The 21,625-nt window shown below is 60.2% G+C and overlaps 1 protein-coding gene across 4 annotated transcripts in view; it reads right to left on the bottom strand.

The window, feature by feature from the left end:
* Positions 1 to 21,625, bottom strand: part of CASZ1 (castor zinc finger 1) — a 157,233-nt gene that overhangs the window by 8,050 nt on the left and 127,558 nt on the right. For 2 of the 4 annotated variants that reach the window (XM_017887994.1, XM_017887995.1), the window contains 7 exons: positions 14,305 to 14,793; positions 9,068 to 9,902; positions 7,856 to 7,924; positions 5,241 to 5,331; positions 4,248 to 4,412; positions 3,066 to 3,238; positions 2,030 to 2,871 (listed from right to left, as the gene is read on the bottom strand). In XM_017887994.1, the coding sequence (XP_017743483.1) occupies positions 2,030 to 2,871; positions 3,066 to 3,238; positions 4,248 to 4,412; positions 5,241 to 5,331; positions 7,856 to 7,924; positions 9,068 to 9,902; positions 14,305 to 14,793 (2,664 nt within the window). Of the gene's footprint in view, positions 1 to 2,029; positions 2,872 to 3,065; positions 3,239 to 4,247; positions 4,413 to 5,240; positions 5,332 to 7,855; positions 7,925 to 9,067; positions 9,903 to 14,304; positions 14,794 to 18,107; positions 18,531 to 21,625 lie in introns of those variants that run through there. The other 2 variants (XM_017887996.1, XM_017887993.1) reach the window with 2 other exon arrangements.

Below are 21,625 nucleotides of genomic sequence, written 5' to 3' on the forward strand. Positions count from 1 at the left end.
CTGGGGTGGGGGCGGGGGCCCTTCGTTTTCTCCACCAACTGTCACAGTCAATTTGTGGGGCTGCCGCTTAGGCTTTTATTAAAGACTCTGTTAATGCTGAGGGAAAGTGGCAGATCTGGACTGGGAGGGCCCCTCTGTGGTCCCCAGCCCGCGGTTGCCGGGGTGACGGCCCCCGCACGGAGCATGCCCGGGAAGGGCCTCTGCTGTGTCAGGGAGATGGGACCGATGGCCAATCAGAGCGGCCACACCAGGCGACCTCACAGTCAAGCTGTCCGGGGCAGGGACACGAGGCCAGGCTGGGCCAAGCTGGGTCCGGAAGGGAGCTGGGCGGGTGAGGCCGCAGGAGGCCAGCAGAGCAGGGGTAAAAGAAGTTGCTGACAGGGCCGTCCAGCGAGCCTTCCCCCACATTCCCCCAGTGACGGAAATATTAATTTGCCCCAAGGCGCTGTAGCTGACAGAGAGCTGTTTCAGAGACAGCAAGTGGCATTTTATTAAAAAATAAAACGGCCCCCTCCCCTGCGCTTGACCTTTCTTTTGGGAGAAGGAGACTTTTCTAATGAAAACAAAGTACTTGACAGTCTGGCCACTGAGGCCAGGTGGCCCTGGAGTGGGCCCTGCCCCATCCATCAGGCCCCTGGCTGGAGGGGCGTGGCCAGCGAGGCCCCACCCATGCCTAGACCAAGAGGTGGTCCCTCTGCGCAGCCGCCAGGCATGAGCACCCTACTGGGCCTGTGAGAGTTTTCAGACCTAGGGGCTCCACATTCCAGCAGCTCTCCACAGTCACCTGCCCAAGGTCCCAGGGAAACATGACCCAGTTCCCCTGTCAGGCACTGGCAGCCTCTGCGAGGTGTGGGCAGAGCCCCGGGCTAGGCCACAGGGACCCTCAGTCTCAGCTGGTTCTGAGAGGGTTTCTAATGGGAACAGGGCATCTAGGCCCAGCGGAGCCCCACTCCTGCGGGCAGCGCCTTGGTTCACCACTTCCTAGCCATGTGCCTGGGACAGACCATCCCCAACCGTCTGCTGGCTCCACGGCGTGGGGCTCTGTCTGGCATCCTGCCTGCTGTGTCCCCAGCACCCGGCTCGGAGCCTGGCTCTCAGCAACCATCAGTGGCTGTTGAATGAATAAGTGAAATGAGCCACATCCCAGATGTGAACTGAACTCTCCTCAAGGATTCAACAAATAGGAACTACCCAGAGCAGGGAAATGGGGACAGGAGTGAGGTAAACAGAAAAGCACCCCCACCCCAATCCAGAGAAAAACGGAGGGACCTTTTGTTAATGGAAAATTTATGAAATTATAGAAAGGCAGGAAAGAGAGCTGCCTTTCCTGCTGAGTTCACCTCAGTGAACCAGCGTGAAGAAGGAAGATGCAGCTCCGGGGCTCTGGCCCTTTTCTGTTTGACAGGGCAGGGCCGTTTAAAGTGACAATCCCGCTTCCCAATCACAGACCCAGCTTCAAGCACCAACAGCCACAGGTGGCCAGTGGCTGCAAAGTCAGACAGTGCAAAATAGAAGGCTTCCCTTGTCTGGAAAGTCCTACTGGGACGGCACTCATGGAGGACGGAGCCTGGGCCTGGAGGTGTCCAGGTGTGAGGTGCAGGCACCCTACCGCTGGGCTGGATGCAGGCCCCCCTCCGGGTCAGCTGGAGGAAACACTAGGCACGCCAGGGGCCCTGGGCCTAACCTCATCGGGGGTGGACTTGGGATGTGGGAGGGTGAGCAGACAGGGAGGGGGGACCTGCAGTGGCCCCAGGGATATGGGGCAGCCGAGGAGGCAGGGACCATTGCCCCCAGCTCACAAATGGGGAAACAGAAGCATGGGCCCCCTACTGTGGCAGCCAGAACCAGGGGCCCCACACAGAAACCAACAGGATGGGGGCGAAGACCAGGCAACGAGGGGGCGCTGGCAGGCAGGGGCCACACGGACACCTCTTCCAAACACCCCCCAACTCTGCTCTGCAGCCTGAGGCCAGGCGACCACCCCAGTCCAGAAGGTGCCTGCTTTCCGGGCAGGACCCAGCCTGCTCACCTGGGTCAAAGGTGGCAGAGGGCTTGAGGGCGGCCGCAGCCAGCCTGGCCATCATGGGCGAGATGAGACCCTTGCTTGCGGAGATCCTCTCCATGATGGAGGTGGGTGGCGCCGGGACAGAGGCGGCAGCTGCGGGGACTGAGTCTCCAGCTCCTGAGGCGACCAGCGCGGGCGTGTCAGGGGTGGCTGAGGCTGCTGCCCCAGACGACACGGCACCCAGGAGGCTGGGAGTGCCCACGGGCAGGGAGGTGCTCCCACGGCCAGCCAGGATGGGGAAGTAGGGCGTGGGGGTGGGCAGGCCCGAGTTGGAGAGGGCCAGGGCCAGGGGGATCGAGCCAGGCAGGCCCTGGGGCAGCAGCCCCGAGATCTTGCTGTTGGGAGGCTTGGTGGCGCTGGGCCCAGCCTCGGTGGCGGCAGTGGCGGCAGCCAGGGATGCAGAGGACTGCTGGCTGGTAGGGGAGGCGCTCAGGCTGGAGTTCTTGCTGCTCAGGGCGGAGAAGTCGACAAGGTCGTCGTTGCTGGACTCCTCGTGCTCCGTGTCCTTGGCGCCCAGCAGCGAGGGCGGCAGCCCCAGCGCGCCCGAGGAGCGGATGTGCCGGCGCTCATGCTTGCGCTTGTGAGAGGTCATCTGGCTGGTGGAGGTGAAGGTGAAGCCGCAGCCGGCGCGGATGCAGTGGAAGTGGTTGGTAGCCTTGCTGTACACGCAGCCCTCGTACTTGCACTCCTCGTACTTGTAGAACTTCTTGAAGCCGTCCTTGGCATAGGCATCGTCCTTGATGTGGTAGCTCTTGTGCTTCTCAATGTCACACTTGTTCTTGAAAGTGAATGTGCAGCCAGGGCGCCTGGGTGGGACATTGGGAACCTGTCATGGGACCCAGAGGAGGCCCCACCCTGCTCCTACCATGGTCCCGGGAGGGACAGTCCCCAGGTGGAAGACCCAGGCTGGACACCAAGGCAGGGACCTGGGCTGTCCCACAGGTCCCTGCCTTCTCTCCCGGCTTCTGCCCAGGAAGGCCCCCGCCAGGCTCCCGCTTACCTGCAGTGGAAGTGCGTGGTCTTCTGTCCGTAGAACTGGCAGTCAGCTGTGCCGCAGTCTTCGGTGGCTCGGAAGCGCTGGAAGCCGTCGTTAATGAGCTGGGTATTCTTCTTGTGGAAGTTCTCATGGGTCATCACGTCAGACGTGCTTGTGTACACCTTGTTACAACCCACCTGCACAGGACGGGATGGTGGTCAGGCAAACAGAGGTCGACACCACTGTGTGTGGCTGGGGCCACTGACTTCCCTGCTCAGGGAAGCTTTGGCACCTCTGACTTCAAACTGGAGGCCTCGGAAGGTGGGTGTAAGAAGTGGAGTAGAAAGCCTCCAACAGCCCCTCAGGCCCCCACGGAGGGACCCAGTGCTGTTGGGGCCTGGCTCCGTCTGTGCTGAGGGTCAGGACATCTCCAGAGACCCAGGGCACTTTTTGGCCCAGGGGAGGGAGCTGCATTCTGCAGGAGTTGGATTTTGAGACCCAATCCAGGGCCCTACCTCCAAAACCCTCAGTGGGTGGACAGGGGCTGGACCCTGGAGGTCACCTTTAGCCCAAGGATTTGCTTAGTGGACAGTTCCTGGGCACGGGGCCCTCCCACCCCACCCCAGCCGGGCCAGGAAGGCAACGTTGCCATATTGAGTAAAAACCCGTGGAATCTGAACACTCTCGTAGGCTGGGCCATGCCAGTGTCTGCACCATCTCAGAGCCCAGAGGGTGGCCCCCCTCTCCTCGTGGCCCAGGTTGTTCACAGAGGCCATAACAACCTCTGACAAATACCGGGGGAGGCATGGGGCTGCTATTTGCAACCCAAAGTCGCTCCTCCTGGCCCTGACACCTTGAAAAAGCCCAGACTCTGCGTGGCATTAAAAGAAAGAATTAAACAAAAACCTCCTCAGGAATCATTTGCAATGCTGCTCTTGGTGTTAAAGCCTGAAAAATGTCCATCTGTATAAACAGCTCACTGAATTTCATCCACACCAAGTATGGCCATGAGGAAGGCCCCACCCTGGCCCACCAGACGCTGCCCAAGCCTGAGCCCCCAGGACCCTCCTGGCTCGCTGGCTAGCCCTGTGCTGGGTTAGGGCTCCCGATCAACTGGGGGCCCTGCCCGTGGGGCAGCCCTGCCTCTGGGAGTGGGGGCTCAGAGCCGGTCCTGCAGCTGACGGCGGGCGCGGGCGCGGGAGGCACCTGCATGCAGTGGTAGTGAGTGCTCTTCCCGTTGAGGTGGCAGCCGTGGTAGTAGACACTGCAGTCGTCCAGCGGGCTGAAGCGCATGAAGCCGTGCTGCAGGGAGTTGTCGCGCTTCTTGTGCATGTTGTAGTGACGGATCACGTCCTGCTTACTCGTGAACCTCTGCCAGGAGACAGCGCTGCGTGGGCAGGAGCCTGAGCTCCCCCTCCGCCCTTCCTCCCATATGCCAAGAGCACCTGGGCCGGGTGCTGGCCTCAGGTCTCCCTAGAAAGAATCCTGCTTGGGGTCAAGGCAGCCCAGACTGTCCAAGGCCAGTGGCAGGCACACCAGCCCTGGAAGGGAACCATCCCAAAGGTTCTAGAACCACAGATTCTTCCCCGATGCTCCCCTGTGTCCCTAGTGACCATCCCCAGGAGCCACAGACGATGCATCGGGCCAGGCCTTGAAGGCAGGGGCTCTGATGCTGACGGCTCATCCCGCCCAGTGCACCTCTGGACTAAGGCAGGCTGGGATCCCTGGCAAGCCAGAGGGAGCTGCCCTAGGCAGACTGCCCCAACTCTCCCCCAACTCATCAGCCCTGCACTCACCAATCGGGCAGCCTTGGGCACAGTGGCACTCTGGCTGAACCTCAATTTTATCATCTTTAAGATGGGGCAGTATTGCTAACTTTCTAAGGCCACTGCAAAGAGTCAATTAGGCAAGGCTCACAGGCTGGTTGGCATGGCCTTGGACACATGGGAGGCTCTCAGTGAAAGGGGACTGGAATGATCACCACTGGGATGTCATTGGCCCCCAATGCTAGTTGCTGCTCTGTCGGCAGGAATCAGGGAATGTGGGCAGGCTGGTCGTTTTGCGGGCCCTCTGCCTGTTCAAGTCAAGTTTGGGTGATGCAAGTAGAACTAAACCCCCCAACTCCTGCACCGACTTCTAAGTGCCTCCATGCTGTGCTGGCGGGTGGGGGAGGCGGAGTCCATCTCGCTGTGGCCGTACCTGGTAGTTGCACTCGGGGTCAAGGCAGTGGTAGTGCTCGCGGTACTGGTAGGCACAGTGGATGTGGCCACAGTGCTGGCTGCCCGAGAACCTGGAGGGAGGAGGGGTGGGGTCAGGGCCCTGCTGTGGGCGACAGCCCCAAACCCAGCCCCAGCCCCAGGGAGGACTCTTTGGGCCCTGTATGGGATACGGAGGGGAGGTGAAGTTACAGAGGCCCAGGCAAGTGATTGGGTCTGGGGGGAATCCTAGGCCCATTGAGGCAAAGCGGCCTGGCCCCAAGAAGGGGGCAGGACAACGCTGAGGTGGCCAAAAGTCAAAGCAGGGGGAGACAGATGGGGCCCGAGCCCTGGGATGGAAGGGAAGGCAGGCGCCCCCGCGGCTGCCCACCTGTCTTTTCTGCAGGGACTGCCTGCCCCACTCCCAGCCCGCCCACCTCTGGCCAGGTGCAGAGACCCTGGCTGGGCCAGCCCGGGCTCTGATGCTGAGAGGTGTTAAAGAGCTCTCTCTGTCCTGGGCTTTTCCTGACACTTGAAACAGTGCAGAGTTATGAATTTTTAAAGCACAGCATCTGTTTGGCTTCCTGCAGCAAGGAGCTCACTCTCCAGCTGCCGCTGCCACCGCCAGGAGCCTGTGCTGCCTCCCAGGAAACCCATCCTCCTCCAGGCCCCCGGGCCGCTGGGACGTGGCTCCCACAGCCTCGGTGATGGCCAGCCGTGGGGAGGCCACTCTGGAGAGGCCACACCATGAAGACTGTGGAGAAGGGGGTGGCTCAGCCCACCTGTCCCCCTCCAAGAGTGACGTGAGATTGCAGGAGACACAGAGAGAAACCCCATACTGTAATGGGAAAACCACGTGAAAACAAGTATTTAAGCTGAAGCAGCCAAAAGAGCCATCTGCGGAGGCACTAATAATAATAATAATAATACCACAGAGGAGACAGCACGGGGCAGAGCTGAAGACAGAGTGGGACAGGGGGCAGAGACAGTGGGACAGGGGGGCACAGCTGAAGACAGAGTGGGACGGGGGGCAGAAGAGGAACAGTGGGAATGGCGATGTGCGTGCCGAGGGGGGCCAAGCGCCTGAAGACAGAATGGACGGCGCAAACAGCTGGCACGGTTTCATGTTTGTCTCTCTCTATGTCTCTCTCTCTTCTGATTATTGTCATGTATATATATATTTGGTTGTTACTTGGCGCAGGGACGTTGAGTAGGGACGGGTGCGCTGTGTGTATTCAGCCTTGTATATGTATTGTTAATTTTTTTTATGAAGGACAGAATGGGCGGGGTTTTTTGTCACGAGACAGTTCGACGGGGGTGCTAGAGCTGAAGACAAGATGTGGTGGACAGGTTGGGCAGTAGCCTTGTTAAATCAAGAGTTGGGTTGACGGTGGGGCATGGAGTATTCCTCAGTGGGTTATCGTGTTTGGCACAGTTTCTTGTTTTAAGATTTTTCATGCAATTGGGTATCAGTGGTTTTGGCAGATTTGACATTGTTGGTTACAGTGGTGTTGTCAGTTATGCTGTTTGAATTGTCACAGTAGTGATGGGTTGTGTTTTGTTGGGCAGAGACAGTGGGACAGGGGGGCACAGCTGAAGACAGAGTGGGACAGGGGGCAGAGACAGTGGGACAGGGGGGCAGAGCTGAAGACAGAGTGGGACGGGGGGCAGAGACAGTGGGACGGGGGGCACAGCTGAAGACAGAATGGGACAGGGGGCAGAGACAGTGGGACGGGGGGCAGAGCTGAAGACAGAGTGGGACAGGAGGGCAGAGACAGTGGGACGGGGGGCAGAGGCAGTGGGACAGGGGGCAGAAACAGAGCAGGACAGGGGAGCGGAGACAGAGCGGGACATGGTGGCAGAGAGACGGAGCGGGCGGGAGGAACCTGGATCTGCGGACAGACAGGCGCTGGCCGCTGTGTGCTGTCCCATCAGAGGGCAGGCGGTGGGGGTGAGGGCGGGGGGTGTTATTTGTGTGATTTGGGGGAATCTGTTGAGGCAAAGGCTCTTCGCTGCCAATCCCACTGCCTTTGGGATGGAAAGGGGTTGGTCTGGAGTCAGGTGGTGTCAGAGCCTCACTGGGGAAGGATGACAGCCCACACCTTCTCTCTCTATTTTTTTTTTTTAAGAGATAGGGTCTCACTCTGTTGCCCAGGATGATCTCGAACTCCTGGCCTCAAGGGATCCTCCCACCTCGGCCTCCCACAGTGCTGGGAATACAGGCATGAGCCACCGCACCCGGCCTGCCTCTACCTTCCCAACCCTGACAGTTTCACAGTGACCTGCACCCTACTCAAAGCTCTGTGTGACAGCAGGACCCAGGCAAGCTGGGGGAGCTGCATTCGCTTGTGGCCAGGCCCTGTGTTGGGACCCCGGCCCTACCTGGGGGTACAGGCTGCTGAGGAAATGTGTGGCCTGGACTACACAGAGCAGAAGGAGGCTCTGAGATGGGCGTGTGCAGGGCAGCCCTCGGTGCAGTGGAGGGACCGAAGTGGATGGGGGTGGAAGGAGGCAGCTACCTTGGCCCTAGAGGTCAGATGTCAAACGAATGGTCTCAGTGCCCGGTCAGTCCTGGCCCCCCACCTTCTCTCCACGGCAGGCTCCTCCCCAGGGGCCTACCTGGCAATATATTTCTGGTAAATGTTTACATCTTCAGTGACGGCTGGTTTATCTGTGGGCAGTCCATTCCTGGCGAGAGACACACAGGGCACAGCCGGTGAGCAGATGGGGCAGCCTTGTGCCACAGGGGCATCTGGGCAGCCCCTGCCCTGAGGCCCCAGCCCCTCTGCTCTGCTCTGCAGTGTCCCAGGCACCCAGGGTGGGACTGAGGACATCCCTGGTGGAAGCTGGCCAGAGGTTCAACGAGCCCAACTCTGGGGGGGCAGGGCCATCTCATGCAGGTGGGGCTGGAGCCTCCCTCGGGCATGGGCCGGCCTGGGGTCCAATGGGGCGGAAAGCCGCGGAAGCCTGGGCTCGGTGCCTGGCACTCAGGGAGCATCAGGAGGCCGCTGGCTGAGGGGCACCAGGCCCCCCAACGGGGAGGGATTTGAGGCGGGGGCAGGCAGCTGGGCAGGGGAAGTGTATCCTCGCCCCAGGCAGCAGGTGCTGCCTCGATCTGCTCCCAGCTATGCAGCCTCTCAGGGTCCGGAAGCTCCCCAGGGTGCAGGAGGAGCTCTGCGGAAAGGTCTCGCTCAGCCCCACACCATCTACCATTTGACCAACCAGGCCATTCTCCTGCCCATGGGTTCAGGCTGTAAGGGTGTATGCTCCTCACCCCGGTCACTACCTTTGCTTCCTGCCTCCTCCAGGGAGGGCTCAGGCTCTGAGCCCAGGAGCCAGGGCCACCAGCATGGACCCAGCATCCCCACCCAGGGAGGCGCTTTCTCAGCCAACCACAGGCCTGCATTCGGCACTCATAGCAGCAGACAGAGGAAGCCTGTCATGGGCAGATGGGGGAGGCCGCAGTCCCGGTGTGCATGCTAGCAAAAGGCACAGCACGCTGGTGCCTGGGAGTGTGGGCGTGTGTGGGAGGTGTGTGCGAGGTGCACGGGAGGGGTGCAGTGTGCAGGTCCCAGAGCAGGGCAGGGTGCTGCAGGAGGGCTCACGCGTGGTTCTGTGGGTGCAAGAGTGAACATGAGCGTGGCATGCACCTGTGAGTGTGGAAGCACGTGGAGGGGAGCCTGAGTGTGCATGCGCCTGGGTGCACAGTGGATGTGTGTAAGGTGTGAGCGGCAGGTGTGTCCTCAAGCACGGGCAACCCTGGTGAGGAAGGAGGCCTCCTGTCTAGTCTGGCTCCCAGCTCTGGGCATTGTGGGGTGGAGAGCGCCTTACTTGACAGTGGAGACGGTCCCCGTGGTGATGGAGTCTGTTTTGGAGAAGGTTGACTTCAGGTACTCGGGAGTGTTGAAGGACAGGGAGGCAGGCGGCTCCGGCCCTGGCCCGAGGGCGCTGGGAGCACTGGGCATGCTGGCAAGGGGAGCGGGAGCCAGGCTGGGGGTGGGCGGAACCTTGGCGGGGCCTGGCTTCTGGATGCCCCGGACGTCATACTTGGAGGGGCGCCCCACCTTGCCCGTCTTGAAGGCGATGGCCCCGCCCATGTCGGGGCTGCCCTCCCCAGGTTTGAAGAGGTGCAGGTACTTGACATTCTCCAGGTCGTACTTGGATGGCTTTTTGTAGGTGCTCCCGTTCTGGGGCCGCAGGTTCTCACCGGTCTTCAGTTTTTGGATGAAGAAGTCATACTTGGAGGCCCGGGCCACCAGGTTCTGCATCTGGACGCTGCTGTGCGACGGCAGGGGCAGGATGGTGGCCTTGGTCTCCAGGTGGGCCGTGCTGCTGGGCAGCCGCAGGCCGGGAAGGGGGCCCACCACCTCCTTGCCCACCCGCTCCTCAGTCTTGGCGCCGGGGGCCGGCCAGGAGAGCTGCTCGCCAGCCTTGAGCTTGCGGATGTACTCCTCGTACTTAGAGAACCGTGCCCGCTTGCTGAGGGTATCCTCGGAGGTGGGCAGCATGGAGGAGGTGGCCGCCTCTGGGGTGGAGCCCGCGTGCAGCTTCTCAAAGCTGATCTTCCTGGCCAGCTCGTCCCGCGTGTTCTGGTCGTCGTAGCCAAACATGCCAAGGAACTCCGTCATGGTGGAGGCCGCGTAGTCCCGCAGCGAGGAGGCCTCTCCTGCAGAGGAGGAGGGGGGCGCATCACCTCTGGAAGGGAGTGGGAGGGACAGGAGTCCCCCCAACGGGAGCCCCCACCCATAGAGGGAGGGGGTCAGTGTGGGGAGGGGCGGAGCAGGACATGATCTATGGACATTTGGCTCACTTGTTAGGTTTTACGACTCTTAAATTAATTTGTTTTTAAAAAAAGTAATTAATACTGGGGTAAAATAAAACGAGTTCATCAATGCCAGGAAAATCAATTTCCTAAATGTTCTGGCCGATGGCTTTTCAGTACATTAAACAAAGTTTCATAAATGTCTCCACTCTCTCGCCTTGGCCTAATATGAAAGAGAAGTCATTTTACTGGAAGTAAGGCCAGATCCCAACCTGCCTCCCAGGACAGGGAGTGGCAAGAACCAGAGACAGGTAGGGATGTGGGCCGGTGGGCAGTTGAGCGGGACCCCAGGGGTGAGGAAGATGCTCTGGCCAGGGTCGGGGTGGGCCTGGCTGGAGGACCTCCCTTGACCCCGCAAATGGATCCCCTGGGCAGATGAAGGGTCCACTCCAAGCCTTCCTAGGACCCGGCCTCTTGGCCTCCCCACACCTTTCCCAGGTGCTGGGGGTCCCTGACAACACAGCTCAGCCAGGAGCGCAGGTGTGTGGATGTGCCCCGGCCTGTGACATAGGACCTGGACGCGTCCTCCAACCCTCTGGCCTCCTCCAATCACTTGCACTCACACAAGGCTGGGCCACCCGGGGAGGGCAGGAGTCCGGGCAAGGCCTGAGTGCAGCCTCCCCATTGTGGCCACCCCTGGGCACACCAGGAAGCCTGGAGCCACCTCCCCACAGTGACATGCACACAACCACTCTCACACACCAACACACACGCACACACACAACCCACACACTAGTCATATACACAATCACGATACAACACATACATGCATTTCTCACACACACCACCCATTACAGTCACAATTCACACAATCACATACAACACAACACATGCATTCTCAACACACCACCGAAATACATGGTCAGCATGCACTCACACACAACACACAGGCATTCCTCATACTGTCACCCAGTCACATGCCGCTCAATAACACACACATGCATTCTGACACACCCCCCCCACAGTCACATGTACACAATACCACATAACACATACATTCTCATACACTCTACACAACACAGTTCACATGCAGGTCCACCACATAACACCACGCCAATAGTTGCATTCTCATACACTCTCACACCACACCCCACATACAGTCCACAATGCACTGCACATGCCCTCACACCGCACAAACTGTCACATAAACCCAGTTATATTACATGCATGACAATCACATACAACCACACACAGCATTCGCATACACTCACACACCCACATTCTCACAACACCAACACACACATGGCATTTCTCGACACACCGTACAGTGTACATGCACACAATTCACATACAAAACACTCAATGCATTCTCACACACCTACACCAGCGTTAACATGCAACTCACATACAACGACACTCCATGGCATTCTCAACACACCTAGCACACGAGTCACACACACACACGATGCATTCTCATACACTCTCACACTCCCCACACCACAGGACGTGAAAGCTCACATAAAAGACCACACACATACATTCGGCACCCACCCACCCTCACAAGGAAACAGTCACCAAAGGGGAGTGCTCAGGAATCCGAGCGTACAACACACCAATGGTGCGCATTCTCATGAGCTCTCACACCCCCACACACCGCAGTCATGTGGGCATAGCAATCACATACAACACACACCGGCCATATCACCCGAGCCACTCCAATCCACCCCCGCACACCATACGCACTTGCCATCACATGCACACACACGCCATCACATACATAAACCCACACACATGGTCACATGCACACAATCACACACAACACACATGCAATCACATCCACTACACACCCAGTCATGTGCTCACAATCACACACACACAATCACACACACTCTCACATACACCCAGACACGCAGTCACATAAAACTCACGTACTCGCTCACCCCCACACAGTCACATGCAGATTCTCATATAAAACACACACCTAGACACAACACACACACACTCATACAGACTGACTCACAGACACCACACACTCACACACACACCTCACACACTCTTGCATGCACACTCGGGCTCACCAGCTCCTATCCCTAGCTGCCTTCCCGCCTCTGCAGACACACAGGTACACAACTCCCCGAACCCCTGCCCCGGGTCTCTCGGAATGAGGGAGAAGGCGGTCCCAGGCTAATTCTGAGCTGTTCTTGTGGACCTGCCTCTTCTGCACACGCCCCACGCCACGGCCAAGGCATGACCCCAGTGCACACGCACACTCGCCTCTTCACTGCCCGCATGCTACATGCCTCCCGTGTGCCATGCCCTGCATCAGGGTTAGGTGCACCCGCGAGACTGAGACCTGCACGGCCCCTGGGGACACCATGTTCTCTCTGCTTGTGTGCAAGCCAGCCACATGGGCACGCTCGAGGTGGCAGGACCCCAGGCTGACTACACAGCCAAGGGAAGGCGTGGCTGGGGGTCTCCTCCCAGGTGAACCTGCCAGGCCTGGGATCCTCAGAGATACTTGGGATGGGGGTTTAAAGGGACAGGGCTGGGCCTGGGGAGGGGAGGACACCGGTGGGATGTGGAAGGAGAGGCTGTGGGAGGGCCTGGCCACCTGGCACCCAGGGTGCAGAGGGACTCAAGAAACCAACAGACAGCTGTTCCCCTGGGGCGGGGCTGTCGGGTCAGCCACTGTCTTGACCTCAAGCTACACAGGGTTGGGGGGCCCAGCTCGGGAGGAGTGGGCTCTGGCTGCTGGATTCAGTGGCTCAGGGACCAGGGAAAGGGGCTAAAAATAGCTGGAGGCAGCTGAGCCCTCACTATATATGGCAGAGAAACAGAAGCTTCGAAGGGCAGGCAGCTTGCACAGGGAGGGGACCAGGCAGGGGTCCCTGAGGGGGCCCACAGGCCTGCATGGCCAAGCTCAGGGCTCAGAGAAGGTGGCCTGGGAGCCAAGCCCACGGGGGCAGCTGGGGCTCCACTGTCTCTCTCCTCCAGCGCTTAGGGCCGATCAGGCAGTCCCAGTGTCAGGGCTGAGGGGCGAGGCCTGAGTCCCCCAGGCCACAGGCAGTTCCAGGCCCGCCTCTGCCAGCCCTGCTCTCCACTCCCCTGGAGGAAGGAGGCAAGGGCTGAGGCCCACTCCGCTCCCTGTCAGCTGCGGGCAGAGCTGGCCTGGGTGGGGGTGTGGAGGGGACGGTGGCCCTTGTCGCGTCCCTCTCTTCTCCTCAGGCCCAGCACAATCACCTTGTGTCTGGCAACGGCAAGGGCTTTTCCTATCAGAGGAAACTGAAGGTCACACTTTTCCTCATTGATCTTGCAATGTTTGTTAATTACTCTGTCACTGATGTGGCGAAGGATAATTAAACAGCTCTGTTTATATCTTATATGCATAATTATGTGGCTGTGCAGGGCTCCCCGCACAGGGAGGAGATGCGCCCCTCGCTGCAGGGGAAAGGCTAGGGGAGCAGGCAGGGGAGGCGCAGGGCACCAGACACAAGGCTGGGAAGGAGGCCAGGGGCAGAGAGAAGGCCCAGACCTGGGGACTGTGGTCCTGGCGACCCCCTTGCCTGCTGGAACCCCAGGACCACCCTCCCCTAAGCAGAAGGTGTGCAGAGCTGCTCTGGATCCCCAGGACGTGGAGACACGAGCAGAGCAGGGCCTCGGTGCCTCGTGGGAGAGAGGTCAGCCAGGGGACTGTGGCCGGGGCAGCTGGCTGTAAGAAGATACGGCTGGCCGGGCTGGCAATCCGTGTGGCCCTGAGACGTCCTGCTGGGAGGGCCAGGGACAGCAGTGTAGGGAAGGAAGAGGAGGCCAAGGGGAGTGGCGGGAGAACAAAGCTTGTCCTGGGCTCCTCCGAGAAAGTGCCCTAAGTAGCAAAATGCGCAGACAGCAGGCTCACAAGGTTCATGCCGTTGACCACTGCGGCCCTCTTGTGCCAGGTACTATGCCCGGTAAGCTCAGGCCTCACAGGTGTGTGTAAAGAGTCACCTACCCACCATCTGTCCAGCCATCTATCCTATCCGTCCATCTATCCAGCCACCCTCCTTTCCTCCCTCTCCACCTGTCCACCCCTCTGCCTGTGGTTTCTCAAAGACCCACTGTGTGGGGCAGCTCCAGCCCTTCCCTTCTCACCTGGGGTGCCCCTCCCTGTCCTAATCTCTCCCACTCCAGGAGTCCTGCCTGGGCGGGAAGAGGGGCAGGTATTTAGAGCAGGAGTGAGGAGTCGGGTGTGCTCACCGGACACACTGCCTCTTCCCCGATGGCCTCCCTGTCCCGGCCTTCAGCCTACCTTCAAAGGCCAGGCACCCACCTGAAGCCTGCTTGGCACTGGGGCCGCTGTCCTCCTTGGAGGCTGCCCCGTCCGAATCCTTCTCCTCTAGGGCACCGCCGTCCTTGGAGGGCTCCTCCGCGTGGTCTTCCTCATCGCTGCACCCCTGGGGCTGCACCATGTAGACACCCTCGGGCGGTAGCTCCAGACCCTCACGGGCAATTCGCCCCAACACGGGTGTGGGCGCCGGCTCCTCACTGTACTCCCCGTTCACCCACTTCTCGATCACCGCCCGTCTCTTGTCTTCCTCGCTGCGGGGGGCCCGGGCTGCCCCAGACTCAGGACCACTGCGCTCTGGGTCCCGGGGCCGCGATGGGCTGCCCTCTGCGTGGGAGCCAGCGTCAGCTCGCTTCTCCACCACCACCTGGCGGCTCAGCTTGGCGCAGATGGCGTTCAGCTTCAGGCCGCCCTTGCGCTTGGGTGCCATGGCGGGCTTGCCTGCAGGCGGGTCCGTGCACCGGGTGCCCTCAGCTGCAGGGATGGAGGAGGGCATGGAGGTCAGAGGTGTGCAAGGCCAAGCACAACCCACCCTCCCAAACAGCCCTGCATCCCCCAAGCTGCAGGCCTCCTCCATCGACCACAGTTCCTTCAAACTGCCCTGAGACCGCCTGGCACATGTCTGTCTCCCCCACTAGTCTACGAGTTCCTTGGCAGCGCTTGAGAATCACTCTACTTTCTGGGCCTGGCAGGGTGCCTGGCACAGAGCAGGTAGTTCAAGAAGTAATCTGTAAATGAACAAATGAATGAATGAATGACTCTTCAATACAAGGGGCACCCAGGTCCTGGAGGCATTTCCTAGGCTTGCTGGGCTCTGGGAGGGGGTGTGCCCTTTGACACACAAAGAAACTGAGGCCCAGGGAGATTAAGGAGCCGGCTATGCAGTCAGGCTTTCAAGGGACAGCATGGAGTTGCTGGCGGCCGGTTCCACTTGGGAGCATCCTGCCTCACCACACATTCCCGGGGAGGAGTCACAGAGAGCCAGGGACCAGCCTGTGCCAGCCTCTTGCCTCACTGTCCCGGCAGCACTTGGCTGGCACCTCCCACCTGAGCATGTCAGCACCTGGCAGCTCCTCTGCCAGGCCAGGTCCCTGGGCCTCACCTGACTCCAACCCTGCTCAGCAGAGAGCAGAGATCTTTTCTCCCAGCCACTCAGGACCCTCCCGTAGGCCTCCGTGTTCCTCAATCTCCTCCTGGCCTCAGGGTCTTCCCCAGCCCTTGCCAGCCCCCTCTTGGCCCCTCTGGCCATTTCCTGTTGCCGCTCCCTTCCCCAAGCCTCAGTCAGAGCCGTCCAAGCAGAGTTCCTCACAGTCCTTCCTAGGGCCACTTGTCCCTGTCCTAGGACCTGGCTCCCCAGCCTCGGCCAGCCCCTGCAGCCCTGGAAGGCCTGGCCAGCCCACTTCCCAACTCCCAGGAGCTCCAGCTGGAGCAGGGTGGGATCGCTTAGATACCTCATAGAAAGCCCCAAAGCGCCGGTCACAGCACCTAATCCCTGAACATGACAGCCCGACACACGCACTGGAAGCCCTAACGAGGCGACTTGAGAGCCAGCGACCTCCCTTGTGGACGCACAGCCTGAACTCTGTCCCTGATAGGGCACCAAGGGTCCTGGGGGGCATATGGCAAGCCCACCCACCACACAGCCTGGGACAGTGGACACACACATGCACACACACACACAGTGTGGCCACATGTGGAATTGTCTGTCTGTCCATCCATCCATTTAAGTGAGCTCCTTCTGTGGGCCAGACCTTGTGGTGCGGCTGACAGGGCAGTGGCCACAGCAGCAGGGGCTCGGCTCACACTCATTGTGCACAAAACAGAATGTGCCTCTTCGTGGCCCTCACTGGAGAAATGGGTGTGTCCGAGTCTCCACACAGGTGGGAAGGCTAAGTGAGGGCAGGGCCCCCCGGCTCCACGGTCAGAAGGGGCTTCATTCTAAGATCACCCCCTGCCAACTTTCCACACACCTGGAAACCCAATGAAAGGCCTACTCAGGCAGGAATGGCAATACCTGGCTCCATCCAGGGGCCGCATCCCGAGGTGGACTTGACTCATACGCACAGATAACCGTCCCCTGATAGACACGGTGCCTGGCAGTCTCAGCCAGATCCTTCCCTTGTAACCAGTGGCCAGTACGGATGGCTCATATGGCCCAGACGAGACAGAGTGATTCTAGCCCGGCCAGGTCCACTGCCAGAGAAGGGTCTTCTCAGCCTACTCCCAGGCCTTCCAGTTCTGTGACCCTGGCTTCAGGGCCTTAGACACTTGCCCAAACTGATGCCCACTCTACCCAGGTTCGTCCACATCTCCAAGTCTGTGCTGCCCATACCCAAGACCCCGAGCACGATGTGGGGCCCCTCTGGAAGTCCTGAGACGGGGCCTCCTCTTCACAGCGTCCCACTAGACCTCGGAGCTGCCCAGCAGGTTCTGTGACCCAGGTTTCCTCCAACAGGCCTCCAGGGGAGCAGGCCTCACCTGGTCCCCTTGTCCCCTGCCCTGGATGGGGAAAGGAAGGGGGAGTGGGGAGCCTGCACTATTTTTACCAGGAGGTAAGCAGCCAAGTGTGGATGGCAGACGGCAAATGAATCTATAAATATTTATCCTAAGGAAGAGGGATGCAGAAGCTCCCAGGGCTGCACTTGCTGCTGGTGACGCCCCCTCCCTGGGCCCCCACCCATCCTGGAGCCTCCCCGCACTTTGGCCCACCCAGTCCAGCCCACCTTCTCCCCATCTCGGCTGTGTGCCTGGCTCAGTCCCTGCCCGGGCCCCCACCAGCTGCGCTGCAGCTGTGTACCCAGGACCCGCCCCCAGCCCCAGGCCCCTTTGCTCCTGCCGACTCCCCCGGCACCTGCCCTCCAGCTGCTGCGCTGCCCCAGCCCACCTGCCTTCCAGATGCTGCCCTCCCTCTCCCTCTCCTGCTGGTCCCAGGGGTGAAGGTGGGAGGCGTGTGGGCCGGGGACACAGGGGCAGGAGGCAGAGGCAGGGCTTAGGCTTGTAAGTGCAAGCGCTTGCGAGACTAGGCGGCGGGAACGGGGGTGCGTTGGAGCTGAGGTCTAAGCTGCCCGCCGCCTTCCGGCCCAGGGCCCTGGGATCCATAGACGATCCCCTCCACACCCCCGCCACCCCGCTGTGGTCTGACCCCAGACTCCTGTCCATGTAAACATTCCTCTGACTTTCTTCCCTAAAATATAAACGCCGTGGCCAGGCCTCAATGGAAGGAAGCCATCCGTCCCCAGCCCTGTCACTGCCCCTTTCATCTCCTTCCCGCCACCAGCCTGCCCGCTGCTCTATTTACACTGGACACTTCCTCTGGGAACAATACTGCCCAGGAGGCAGGCTTGGGCCAGAGGGTGGGAAGGCGAGGGGACTCCTGCTCTGCTTCCCCGGAGACGGAGACGGGAGAGGTGAGGGGAGGGGCCGCCGAGGGGGGCTCAGCCGGGCCTGGGACCCATACAAGCCAGAGCCCACTCTCTGCTGGTGGCGGTGCTCTTGGCCTCCAGCCTCTGGCCCCAGGGGCTCTGGCGCAGCACCAGGATATGGCCTAGCCTCTGGGGTCAGGGAGTCGTGAGCTCACGGCAGAGCTCTGCCCTGTGCTAGCTCTGACCCTGGGCAAGATTTTTGCCTGTAGAAAGGTGGCTGGCTATCAGGCAAGAGGGCACCTGTCTGTGCCAAGCACAGCGCCCGGCAGGCATGAATCTGGGAAAAGGCAGCTGAGCCCTGAGAGGGCCACCAGGCAGATTTGGTGCCACACCTGGGCTTGAGATTCCAAGGCTGAGAAACCTTACCTGGCCTGGAAGAGGCAGGGGACAGAGAAGAGGCCAGAGGTCTGGGGCAGGGGCGGGCTGGCCTCTCAGCCCCTCCTCGGATTCCCAGGTTCGGGACCTTCCCTCTCAGGGCGCCACGAGCAACAGTCCCCCAGCAGGTCTCGGAGCTGAGCAGACCCTGCACAGGGTTGGGGGAAAGGGGCATGGATTGGACCGTCCACCTTTCCAGGTACTAACAGATGACTCGTAACGGCCCAGCGGAGCCAGCACTGTCATTGTCCCATTTCATAGAGGAGGATGCTGATCCTGGAGCTGTAGACACCCCAGAGCCCAAGCTCACCCTGGCCAGGAGCTCCCGAAGGCTGGGACTCGGCCCTATCCCCATTAGGGCTCCTGAGCCAGCCCTAGGAAATCCCAGGCCTCTCTGCAGGGACTCCTTCCCCTGCCATGTCCCCTCTTCACCCTCACTTCCTGTTCCCATAACACGGAGCCCCCTAAAGTGTTAACTGCGATGGGTAAAACGGTGCAGCAGATTGCTACAATAAATAATTTACTGATATTTATAAATATTCAAATCAGCCGGCTTCAGAAATCGAATGAAGGGAGGGCCTCGGGAGAAGCCCCGTTATGGCATGAATCTCATCGCTCCCTCCACAGGCTGGGGCAGGCCAGGGTTCCTGCCAGCTCTGGGTGAGCGGGGCGTTCCTGTCGCTGCACCTGGATCCCCAGTCCCCTGGTCTCGCTGCTCTCTGGGGGTAGCCTGCTCAGGGCCAGGCCCTGTCCCGCAGGCATCCTGGGTTCAAGGGGAGGAGAGGCTCCAGCGCCCACCGCCCATGGCCCTGGGTCTCAGAGTTGCTTGTCCTGCCTCGACAGTCGGTGGGCGGGTGGTCTTTCCCAGGGGGCTGGGCAGGCCTGGCAGCCCCTCCCCACCCGTGAGTAATGTGTTTTGGGGCCGGGCTGCCTGTCAGCTCCTGGGCTCCGGGTGCTTTATGGGCTCTGCTTGGTGGCTCTGAACTCCCTGGTAGGAAATAAAGTTCTCCCTGCGCGTCCCTTCTAAACATTTCACTCAGTGGAAACGGTGTTTAAGAAAAATGAGGACATATTTCTTCCTAAGGATGCAGTATCCCCTTTGGGCGGCCTAATGCCCGCTGTATATCAGGAGGTGGGGAGGCAGGGGCCAGGAACCAGTCCCCTGGGGTGGGGGTGGGCTGGGGCCCCGCCTTCCCACTGCCAGGCAGCTCGGAGGCCACTCTGGTAGCTGCCCTGCACCATGGTGTCTGGGGCCATAGAGCAGCTGGCATCCTCTGAGCACCTCGTCTGTGCTGGGTGCCTTACAGTGCCACCTTGTTGATGCCCCCAGGATCCCCACGTGGTCGGCTGTCCTGTCCATTCCCACATGAGGAAGCAGAGGCGGCCAGGCTGGTAGCTGCCCACAGTTAGTGCTGGAGTCCAATTCCCACCAGGCTCAGATGCCCAAGGTCATAATCTTCAACCCCACCTGTGTCCCCCACAGCCTTCCATCTAGGCATCCTGGAGTCAGGGGCGGGCAGCTGCCGGGGCTTCCACCCTGCCATTCACCTCCGAACTTGCAGCTCACGGGCCACGAGCCCCAGTTTTGGGGTGCTGTGCTGGCGTCCTTTCAACAACCTCTCTCTGAGCACCGTGTACAGACCAGACCCCGGGCTGACTCCTCAGGCTACGATGTGGGCGCACCGGCAGCCCCGGTTCCCGCCCCATGGATGCTCAGTTCAGACTTGGGAATGAACACTTCAAAGTCAGTACAAGAGCCATCTCTGTAGTGGGCATCACAGGTCCACAGGAGTGGCAGGTCTGGAGGCCAGGAAGGGCCAGGAAGGGCCCAGGCACCTACCCCTCCTCCCTCCTGTGAGGTAGATCACAGCCCATTTCCGCCTGAATGGTTCCTTCCCCATCCTTCAGCTGTGACCCCTCCCCCAGCCATGACCTGTCCCCTCAGCCCCCCTCCCCAGCGTCCTTCCCTCTTGGACCCAATTCTACCCCCAGCTCCTAATAGAAGGGCCTCCAAGTTCTGTAGGAGGAATGGTTGTTGCTCCCCAGGGGTTCAGCCAGGGCCCTAGGGGTTTGGCCAGGTCCCCTGACCCTCAACAGCTCCAACCTGGGTGGGGGGCATGCTTGGTCACTGGGCCCTAGCTTGCCCCACTTTGTTTATTTATTTATTATGATTTTTTTAGTCCAGTTAAAAGGTTTACTATCCAGACGCGTCTAAGTGGCCTCACTTAGCGTAAGTAACTCTATAAATCAGGGGAACTGTTAGCATCCACCGCACAGGCTGGCTATCAATCTCCCCCAGGTCACAGCCAAACAGGAAGGGGAGAAAAAAAAGAGTTACCACCCAGGGGAGATTTAAAACACACACACTGAGCAAACGCGCACAGACTGCGTGCATGCCTGTGCGCGCGCACACGCACGCGGGCGTCTGTGTTTGTACCATCCCGTCATATTCACACGTGCACATGGAGAATCGGGGAGTGCTGCATGTGGTCGTGGTAACAGAACACAAACATGGCTCCTGCAGCCATGAGGGGAGACAGATCTGAGGGAGGGGGCTTCGGGTGAGCCTAGGACCCCCAGGGCCAGGCTGACTATCGGTGCCTGAGCTGCCCTGCTCCGGGCAAGTGTCTCTGGAGGGCAGTGGAGGGGATCTGATTGGTCCTCTTCCCTCTCTGTGGCCCCCACCTCTGCCAAACCCCAAGGGCCTAAGCTTTTCCCTTTCCCAGCCCCAGGTGGGCACTTGACAGGGAGGTGGAGCCTGGAAAAGGAGGCAGGAGGCTGTGAGCTGCGGGCCACCCCAGCGGGGCATGATGTCATCTCGGGTCCTCACTCGCTATGCCCAAGGCTGGCATACCCCAGATGCGGCACTGGGCTCAGGAAGGGCAGCATCATCTAAATGGGTGGCTGACTGCCACGCGGTGCACTGGAGGGTGCGAGGCTAGGATGACGGCAGAAACACCCTGCCTTTTCACGGGAGCAGGTGTGGCTGGCTGGGTGTCCACACAGCCTGGACAGCCCTGGAGAGGCCCCAGACCTACCCAGCCCCACAAGCTGTGCCATGCCACAGACTGGTGTGGGGGAGGTGGCTCCTGGCATCTCCTCTGGGTCCCAGAGGTGGATGTGGGCAAGGCAGCCCAAGGTGGGGGACCTGCCCAGGCCACCTCCTCTCCCTGCTTGCCCGAGAGGCCTCCCTGGCTCTCCCGCCCGCCGCATCTCCCCATGAACTCTATTTCTCTTTCCTCTCTGAAAACAACTGAGCTGTAAATACTGTTTAACCTTCTCCCCCCTTCCCCCCACCCCCTCCCCTCCGCACTATAAAAACACAAATATGCCATAACTCAGCCGCCCGGCCGCCCAGCCTCCAACATGCCCCGCGCCCGGGCCTCTCAGGAAGGTCATTACAAACGACTTTCCGATTCACTGCTCCTGAAATAATTTTGTGTATTAAAACCTGAATCTGCACTTTCTGGGGCCGAAAGCCTCGCTTAATTATGGCGGGGGGCCTTGGG

Source organism: Rhinopithecus bieti, unplaced genomic scaffold (genome assembly GCF_001698545.2).
Source record: "Rhinopithecus bieti isolate Rb0 unplaced genomic scaffold, ASM169854v2 scaffold_16234, whole genome shotgun sequence".
In the NCBI taxonomy this organism is placed as follows: Eukaryota; Metazoa; Chordata; class Mammalia; order Primates; family Cercopithecidae; genus Rhinopithecus; species Rhinopithecus bieti.